The sequence below is a fragment of the Bison bison genome, unplaced genomic scaffold (assembly GCF_000754665.1).
Source record: "Bison bison bison isolate TAMUID 2011002044 unplaced genomic scaffold, Bison_UMD1.0 scf7180017864324, whole genome shotgun sequence".
NCBI lineage: Eukaryota > Metazoa > Chordata > Mammalia > Artiodactyla > Bovidae > Bison > Bison bison.
In genome coordinates this window covers 5,045,705-5,055,544 of record NW_011494896.1, presented here as the reverse complement: position 1 = coordinate 5,055,544, position 9,840 = coordinate 5,045,705, and the positions used below count along the sequence as shown (strand labels likewise).

Sequence of the window (9,840 nt, the reverse complement as noted above, 5' to 3'; positions counted from 1 at the left end):
ATTGGTTTTGCCATACATCAACATGAATCCGCCACAGGTATACACGTGTTCCCCATCCTGAACTCTCCTCCCTCCTCCCTCCCCGTACCATCCCTCTGGGTCGTCCCAGTGCACCAGCCTCCAGCATCCAGTATCCTGCATCGAGCCTGGACTGGCGACTCATTTCATATATGATATTATACATGTTTCAGTGCCATTCTCCCAAATCATCCCACCCTCTCCCTCTCCCACAGAGTCCAAAAGACTGTTCTACATCAGTATCTCTTTTGCTGTCTCGTATACAGAGTTATTGTTACCATCTTTCTAAATTCCATATATATGCGTTAGTATACTGTATTGGTGTTTTTCTTTCTGGCTTACTTCACTGTGTATAATAGGCTCCAGTTTCATCCACCTCATTAGAACTGATTCAAATGTATTCTTTTTAATGGCTGAGTAATACTCCATTGTGTATATGTACCACAGCTTTCTTATCCATTCATCTGCTGATGGGCAGATGTCCTGGCTATTATAAACAGTGCTGCGATGAACACTGGGGTACACGTGTCTCTTTCAATTCTTCAACCTCTTTTAAATACGGGACGTTGTTGTTGTTGTTCAGTTGCTCAGTTGTGTCCGACTCTTTGTGACCCCGTGGACTGCAGCATGCCAGGGTTCCCTGTCCTTCATCATCTCCCGGAGTTTGCTCAAACTCATGTCCATTGAGTCCATGACTTAGAATTGAACACAATCTTCTGGGGTGGCCAGAGGGAGGGGAGGAGAGCAAGTGGAGAGAAGGGAAGATACTTCACAGCTTTCCGGAGCTCATTCCATCTAAGAGAATAAGACTTGACTGTTCTCAGGTCCTGACCTCATAGAAAGCTTAGATCTCTTGACCTTCCCACCCTCCCCAAAGGCTGCTGTTCATCTTCAGTGTGGGCAGCAGACATGTGGAGTGGAGAAACAGAGACAGTCTTCCAACAAATTATAGAAAACGAGACGGGCGCCTCAGGCATGTGTGTCTTTCAGGCTGAAAAAGGATTCTGTAGCTCTAGAGGCTCAACTTCAAGCTGTAAGGCACGTCTATAGCCAAAGAGCTCTGGACTTCCTCTGTTTTTATTATCAAATGGAATTTCAAGGAACTGCTAAAGATGGCTTGAATTAAAGATGCAGAGAGAATGGAACAATCAAAAACTCTGGGACCAAAATATTTCAAACAGGCTCTAAGTAAGTCATATCAAATAGTGAGCTGGAAAGAGAAGCCTGGCAGGAAGGAATCTCTGACGCCTATTTTGTTTTATTTTTGTTTGGATAGGAATTGCTGTTCAGTTGCTAAGTTGTACCCAACTCTTTGTGACCCTACAGACTGCAGCACGCCAGGCCTCCCTGTCCATCACCAACTCCCAGAGTTTACTCAAACCCATGTCCATTGAGTCCGTGATGCCATCCAACCATCTCATCCTCTGTCGTCCCCTTCTCCTGCCTTCAATCTTTCCCAGCATCATGGTCTTTTCCAACGAGTCGGCTCCTCTCATCAGGTGGCCAAAGTATAGAAGCTTCAGCTTCAGCATCAGTCTTTCCAATGAATATTCAGGACTGATTTCCTTTAGGATGGACTGGTTTGATCTCCTTGCGGTCCAAGGGACTCTCAAGAGTCTTCTCCACCATCACAGTTTGAAAGCATCAGTTCTTCGGTGGATAGGAAAATGGGCTGTAATTACACCAGGCGCTCTCTGTCCTTCCTGTTAGTCTCTCAGCTGTTGGTGTATCATTAACTGTAGGTGTGTGCTGCTTAATCATTGTGAGATTATTTTGATCCAACAAAGTTTCAAGGACAAATTGAGGAGGGAGGAAAATGGAGAGTAACCTAATCTATGGATTCCCAACCAGGGGCAGCTTTATCCTTCCATGTCTTCTAGGTGTGAACATTTTTTTTTTTGCCAACCAAATACACCATATTTCTTAGGTTTGGCAAAACTAATACAATTATGTAAAGTTTAAAAAATAAAATAAAATTAGAAAAAAAAAAGAATAAACCTGAAGTCTATGTTAAAAAAAAAAAAAAGAATATTTTACCTTCTCATTCTTTCTTAATCAAAGACATTTTATTACTCAAAGACTGATAATCATTGCCTCTGATCATTATAAAAATATCAGTGTGACTGCACTGGGCTGATAAAAGTTCAGCCAAGAGCAAAGACATTTTGGTTGGTCCATCGGGATGCATCAGAGGTGCAGACAGAATTTTGAAGGCATTGCTGCCTTTGCCTCTCACTTTAGGAAGTCAGAGAACTGGGTGTGGAGCATGTAGTCTTAATTCCTTTTTCAGAGCAAGTAACTGAGGCCAGAAGTAGTAAGTAAGACTTGCTTAAGGTAAAGGAGTGAATTTCATGAAAGCACTCAAAGTTATTGTTTTTCACTAATCAATTTTTAGTTAAACAGACTTTTCATTACACTAAGATGTTCTTTCAAAAGAGACCCCTATTTAGAAATATACAAAACTGAACTGAAGTCAGACATTAGCATGACTATAGGCTTGATGTTGATGGCTACAATATATAGAAGTGGGAATTCCCTGAAGTCTTGTTGAAATAAACTCATCTTGTCTGAGGAATGGTATCTATAATTCTCTTCCCAAACAGCACTAACCCTAGAAGCTTTGAGAGGCAGTCATTTTTGGGTGGCAGAAAGTGCTGAGCTTAAACCAATGGATACTTCTCATAGAAAGATAGTATTTTGCTCCAGGAGTCAAGAAATCATGTAGTTCTGGATGTTCTTTGATTTCCCTGGCCATGCTGGCCTATTTTCTCTGAATTCCCTTTGGATTTATTGCAGCAATACTGAATTTTTCTTTTGGCCTCACTGTGTGTCACGAAGGATCCTAGTTCCTCTTCCAGGAATCGAACCTGCAACACTCGCAGTGGAAGCCTGCTTGGACTCCCAACCACTGGATCACCAGGGAAGCCCCTTGAATTCAGGTTTTTATCCTCTAATACATGAAGTTGTTTTGTCTCCCTGACCAGTCTGCCAGTTCTTTGAGGCCAGAGACCAGGGCTTGTTCATCAGCATGTGGCATGGATCTTGGTCAGCGCTTAAATTTGTTGAACGAATAAGTGAATGAATGAATGGACAGACAAATAAACATAATTACAGGATAGTTGAAGACAGAAGTAAACACAGGGAGCAAGAAGGTAAAAGCATATTGGGTGGCGTGGTGGAGACACACAGGAAAGCCACTCATTGCCATGGGGAGGGGTGGGGGATAGAAGTCACATGGCGGTACAATGTGAAGACACAGCTCATTCATACACACCCTTGATTTTCTGCTTCTCTGAAGAGTCAGCGATGTGTGTGCTAATAAGTCCTGTGCTTTGATGTGGGTGATGCACTTGAGGACACTGTGTGTGATGATGTATTGGTCCCAAATGTGGCAGCTGCCATGCTGCGGTTCCAGCTGACCTGGCACTCACCCCTCCCTGGGGAAGGCGCAGTTCATGCCAGCTTTGCTCCTGAAGTAAACCCTCAGAAAGACTGAACTGGAAAGTAAACATCCAGCGTTTCCTAACACGATCCCATCGGTCTGAATGTCACTGGTGTTGCACTATGCAAACGTTTGGCTGCAGCAAGTGAGGTCAGATTCACCGTCTCATCGTGGGGTGCAGCCTTCAGCACGCTTACTTCTCCTTGGTCACAAGTGGCCGTGACGGGGCCCTAAGGCCAGATTAAGTAAGTCGTCTTGCAGTTGTGGAGGAAGCCGGCCTTCTCCTGCTGAGCACCAGATGGGAACGTCCCCAGGGGCACGCTGAACCAAACGTGCAGCTGCTCTTCTCCCCCAGGCCTCCCTTCCCCGGGAAGCCACTTACCCACTGCTTGTTTGTGATGGGAAAGCTTACTCTGCTCTTTCTGAAATGGGCCTTTAAGATGCTGTTTCCAGGAGGTGGGGGACATGTTTCTCTTCGTCTTATTAATGTTAGCAGTACTAATAATATTTATGAGGCTCTTCTCAGATTATAAATCACCTTTATGTAGGGAAATGTGTGGCTGCTTAATTCACTTTGCTCAGTGCTCAACACAGTAGCTGACATGAGGAGGAACTTAATACATGCTCTCAGGGATGTTGCTGCTGCTGCTGCTAAGTCACTTCAGTTGTGTCCGATTCTGTGTGACCCCACAGATGGCAGCCCACCAGGCTCCCCCGTCCCTGGGATTCTCCAGGCAAGAACACTGGAGTGGGTTGCCATTTCCTTCTCCAATGCATGGAAGTGAAAAGTGAAAGTGAAGTTGCTCAGTTGTATCTGACTCTTAGCGACCCCATGGACTGCAGCCTACCAGGCTCCTCCATCCATGGGATTTTCCAGGCAAGAGTACTGGAGTGGGGTACCATTGCCTTCTCCACTCAGGGATGCTACTGAGTACTAAGTCAGTTCAGTCACGTGTTCACTGTTTGCAACCCCGTGGATTGTAGCCCACCAGGCTCCTCTGTCCATGAGGATTCTCCAGGCACGAATACTGCAGTGGGTTGCCATGCCCTCCTCCAGGGGATCTTCCTGGCCAGGGATTGAACGCATGTCTCTTATGTCTCCTGCGTTGGCAGGCATGTCCTTAACCACTAGCACCACCCGGGAAGCCAACAACCATTATTTTATCATCAATACCTGTTTTTCCATGTGCTGGCTGTGGGCAGAGCTCTTATTTGTTTTTCTTTTAAAAAAATACTTGGCTGCACAGAGCCTCACTTGCAGCACGTGGGATCTTTATTGGACCATGCAAACTCTTAGTTGTGGCATGTAGGATCTAGTTCCCAGACCGGGATAGAAGCAAGGCCCCCTGCACTGGAAGCACAGAGGCTTGGAAACTGGACCACCAGGGAAGTTCCCAAAGGCCTTTATGATATAATTTTATGCCTAAATTCATGGGGCAGAAGGTATGAAGAGTGACCTCCTCACTTTATTTTTTCATCCTGGTAAGAACTTTTGTCCATCTCTTATTTATGGGAATCTATTCTGCTTTTAGCTTCCTTGGTGGCTCAGACGGTAAAGCGTCTGCCTGCAATTCTGCTTTTAAGATACACATCTGGCAATTGCCCCAAAGACTGACTACATGTTTAACTTAATCCTCGTAGACTGCAGTTCCAGCTACTATAGCTTCTTCCTCCCAGGGAAGGTGCTAAACAACCGGTCGATCCTTTACAAGTAACTGCTTTCACCTCTGGGATGAATGATTTCATTTTCCTTGGTCTTTCCATAAACACTGTTTTCCAGTACTTCATGGTTCACTTGTGAACCCTGTCAAATGCTCTAATGCCTCGAGGCCTAAACAGAGGCACATTTGGGCAAGGCTCTTACAATGGCACTGGTGTTATCTCTTGCGCCTCTTGGGAAAGGCACTGTTCACCTGTTTTGTAATGATAAAGTAGTTCCACTCCTTTTACAATAAAGTTACTTGGAATCTTTCATAGTAATAATGGCTACCAGTTAGTAAGTGGTTGTGCTGTGTGCTGTGCTAAGTCACTTCAATCATGTCTGACTCTTTGTGACCCCATGGACTGTAGCCCGCCAGGCTCCTATGGGACTCTCCAGGCAAGAATACTGGAGTGGGTTGCCATGCCTTCCTCCAGGGATCTTCCCGACCAGGGACTGAATCAGCATCTCTTATGTCTCCTGCATTGGCAGGCGGGTTCTTTACCACTAGTGCCATCTGGAAAGCCCCTAGTAAGTACTTACTGTATGCCAAAAATGGTATAGAGAACTTTACACTTAAGATCTTGTTTAATCTGTACACTGGCTCTCTGACGTCTGCATTATTAATGTGTCTAGTTTAGAGCTGAGGAACTAAGTCTTACAGAGGTCAAGCAAATTGCCCGAGCTCACATAACTGGAACAGTGGCAAAGGAGCAGAACCACGCCTGACCAGCTTCCAGGTCCCCGCTCTTAGCCTTTTTGCTCTTCTACCTTTAAGGCTATTACAGCATCACTTTTGTGTAAGAGGGTGTACAAAACAAAGCCCCCAATTTCTATCAAAGCATCCCCCCAAATATTGTCCCTTTATAGCCAGATCATGAATATCTGCCCAGTTTTTGAAGGATGATATTTAACAAGTCCTCTGAAAAATAAAAGGAATAGGGCTTCCCTGGTGGCTCATTGGTAAAGGATCCGCCTGCCAATACAGGAGGCAGGGGTTCCATCCCTGGTCCAGGAAGATCCCACAGGTGGAGCAACTAAGGCCATGAGCCACGACCACTGACCCTGTGCTCCAGAGCCCGGGAACTGCAACTACGGAAGCCCGCTCGCCCTAGAATCAAGCTCTGCACAAGCGAAGCCACTGCGGTCAGAAGCCTGCGCACTGCAGCTGGACAGTAGCCCCGCGTGCGCAACTAGAGGAAAGCCTGCACAGCCACAGAGACCCACCACAGAGAAAAATAAAGTAATTAAAATAAATAAAAAGAATAAAAGAGGCTGTGCCATACATTTTCCTCCCTGTTCATAAATGTGCAAAGGTCTGGAGCTATTGGTTAAGACTGTAGGTGTTTTACAGCCAGGCCGTTAATAAAACTCCCTATAAAGCTGCTGCTGCTAAGTCGCTTCAGTCATGTCCGACTCTGTGCGACCCCATAGACGGCCTCCCGTCAGGCTCCCCCGTCCCTGGGATTCTCCAGGCAAGAACACTGGAGTGGGTTGCCATTTTAAGGCTAGTGGTCCATATACATGAGGTTTTAATTAAGGAACACAAGAATTCTATGCCATAACAATGTGAAACACCCATGGAGAGAGTCTGAAAAATTTCCCCGCTACGAAAACTCACACATTTAAAAAGATTTACCAGTGGAATTGCTCTCATAAGTAAGAGACAATTTAAAGACGATTGCTTCCTATCATTTGGAAAGCAAAGCAAGACAAAATAAAAACAAACCAACCTACTTTCAAAACAAGGAGACAAAATGAAAAAGTCATACACAAAAACAACTTGTGAAACAAAATAAAAATCAAGAAACATTAGCGAAGACATTTTCAGGAATTACTGACATTGTGTCTCTAGTGGTTCAAAAGAACTTTGATCTATCATTAAAAAAGGGAATGCTTAAGAAAATTGACAACGGCAATTCCCATGTGTAAACATTTATGGCAAAGAGCTATTAGCAGTTTGCTCTGTCGTATGGAACAAGAGGCTGGATGAAGGCTGCTGCTGCCCTCCACTTACATCAGAGGTTCCAGAGACTTGGGTTTAATGAAGATGGCAATGGGATACAGCTGGGCCACTTGTAACCGCTTGATAGCATTTCCTGATACGTCAAGTATACAGTGTTTGCCCTGGGAGAAGGAAAAGAAAAATACGGTGTTAATCCAGGGAGAATGATTATAATCAAAGCAAAAGAAAAAAAAAGTAAGTATGCTTTAGAGGGAGGTAAAAGATACTACATTTCTTCAAATTTTGAAAAGAATTGTTGCAAAGCATAAATAAAAGTTGGTATAGAGGGTCATCGCCGAATGTTTGCAGTAATATGTTTCTTATTCCTTTACTAAGTGTCAGCCAACAGAGTAGACATTTTACTAAAGTTATCTCAGCTAACTTTATTTATTTCCTTAAATAAATACCTGATGTTTTGCACAAGGAAGCCATCTAGCCATATATAATGTGACTGAGTCCATTCTCATGAAACCCTCATAAACCATCTCTGAAGACAATCGTCGAAAAGAAATTCCCAACTAGTCAAAGAAGGAATTCCCCACCTATGACATGTGAATTGTCGACTGCATTTTACAGAAGAGAAGGCTAAGGCTTAAGAATACTAACTTGCCCAGTGCTCATGTCAGCAGTACATATAGTAGAAACTCACGCAGGTCTCAGTGCTAAGCCTCAAACCCAAGTCTAGCTGGTTGGAATAAATAAATACCTTCTTGTCTCACCCTGGCCAGTGCTAAATCTGGAAGAATGGTAACCATGAGTTAAGAACAATTTTATAAATATTTGCTGAGTGTTTCTACATGTCCTGCCTTTGATATGCTCCATCTAGTACAGAGCAATGACAGACACAGAGAGTGACCTTAAGTATTTTATCTTAACTGTGGAGAGAGAGGTTTGCATAGCGTATGTAAATTTTTGGTTTGTTAACAAATAAAAACCCTATTACATTGTAGCATACCTCATTTAACTTGGCTTCCACTGCAATGAGTGCTCAGAGCAAGGAACTGCTTTATAAAGTATTTCTGGGGAGTAGACACATTTGCCACACATTATGTTCTACCTCCTGGAGGGAAATGGCTTCATTACCCTGAGGCCCAAAGAACTTTACAAAGAAGAGAAAAAGCATACTATGCAGATATAAACAGTCCTAAATCAACAAAGGGGAATAAAAGCTCATCCATAATATCCACGTAAAAATAAAGAGGCCAGCGAGTACTTGAGCTTTTACAGGAGAAACACAGTGAGATGGCTCAACTTTTTATCACTTAATATATTCCAAGTTTGCTATCTGTGAAATGTGGCAGTTACATAAAATGCCTGGATGAAGTTTGCATATTCACTGGTCAGAAAGGTTTGAGATAACAAAGGCTGTGTCTTCATGTTCGAGGAGAACAGATACAATGATCCAGAAAAGTGATGTGAAACAGTGTGATATTGCTCAAAGAAGCCAGCATCCCAGAGAGAAGAAACCTGACCCACCTTCTTACTGTATTCTCGGATAAATGTGAATATTTCTCATTGAAGTTTTTTAACTAAAACATTAAAAGTGGGGAGGGGGAAGTTGTGTCAAATCAAATCAACCCAACAAATATTACTTATATAACAAATACGATGGGCTCTTAACTTTTTATTTTCTTCTTCTGTGACATTGGTCCTCGGTGTTCACAGGTGATCAGGATCCTTCTCGAGGCAGATCTCAAGGGTCTTCCTATCCTATTTGCCCTTACACAGTCTTCTCATGTCCTTGCCCTTGAAATTACCAGCAGGATAATTTCATCTGCCTGCAGTGTAGGAGACTTGGGGTCGATCCCTGGGTTGGGAAGATCCTCTGGAGCAGGAACTGGCAACCTACTCCAGTATTCTTGCCTGGAGAATTCCATGGACAGAGGGGCCTGGCAGGCTACAGTCCATGGGATCGCAAAGAGCTGGACACGACTGAGCGACTTGCACACACAATTTCATCTATGCCTCCTCTGACTTAGACTATCTGCCAGCAACAGGCCAGGCAGTCCACCTCATCTGTCTACCCTTCCACCAGAAGCATCTCAAGTTTTCAGGGAGATAAAAAGTAAACTCCTACTAACAAAAAGAACTGAGGATTCTGATCTAAACAACCGAAAGCGACCAAGGTTTTAGAACAAGTTCAGTTATTGGGGCCAAAGAAAAGTGAGTCAAAGACAAAGTGAATTTCCATAAACTTCAAGCTGTTAATTGCCTTTGGGTTTATAAGCCCCCTTTCCTCCTCTCCCCTGTCAGGTCAGTCAGCATACTTTATTGAGATTAGAACAAAGATTAATGACCTTGCTCTCAAGAGATTCTCTGCTCAGAGTTCTTAAAAGGAATACTGAATCAAAATTTACAAATGAAATCAGGGAAGAGTAATGACCAGGAAAAAAAAAAATGCAGTTTGCCACCTGGGTACCTTCTTCAGGGGAGATGTAAGATGACTGGAGAACATACCCTTTCTGCTACAAATCTCACGGACTGCACACTGGTTCCATATAAGTTGTCATTGTACTGGCCGGCTTCTATAAACTTGTGCTCTTGGATGTCTTTCTCCATTTGCTCTCTGGAAATGACAAAGTGATAGTCTCTGCCATCCACCTCGTAGTCACGCTTTGGCCTTGTGGTATCTTTATAAAATGAAAAAAAATGAAAATAAGGTAACTTTATATTCAT

At 43.5% G+C, this 9,840-nt stretch overlaps 1 protein-coding gene across 5 annotated transcripts in view; it reads right to left on the bottom strand.

Moving 5' to 3' along the window:
- The window catches only part of DLG2 (discs, large homolog 2 (Drosophila)), a 2,340,373-nt gene that overhangs the window by 4,384 nt on the left and 2,326,149 nt on the right, over positions 1 to 9,840 (bottom strand). For all 5 annotated transcript variants that reach the window (XM_010853191.1, XM_010853193.1, XM_010853192.1 and 2 more), the window contains 2 exons: positions 9,622 to 9,794; positions 7,177 to 7,286 (listed from right to left, as the gene is read on the bottom strand). In XM_010853191.1, the coding sequence (XP_010851493.1) occupies positions 7,177 to 7,286; positions 9,622 to 9,794 (283 nt within the window). The remainder of the gene's footprint in view (positions 1 to 7,176; positions 7,287 to 9,621; positions 9,795 to 9,840) is intronic.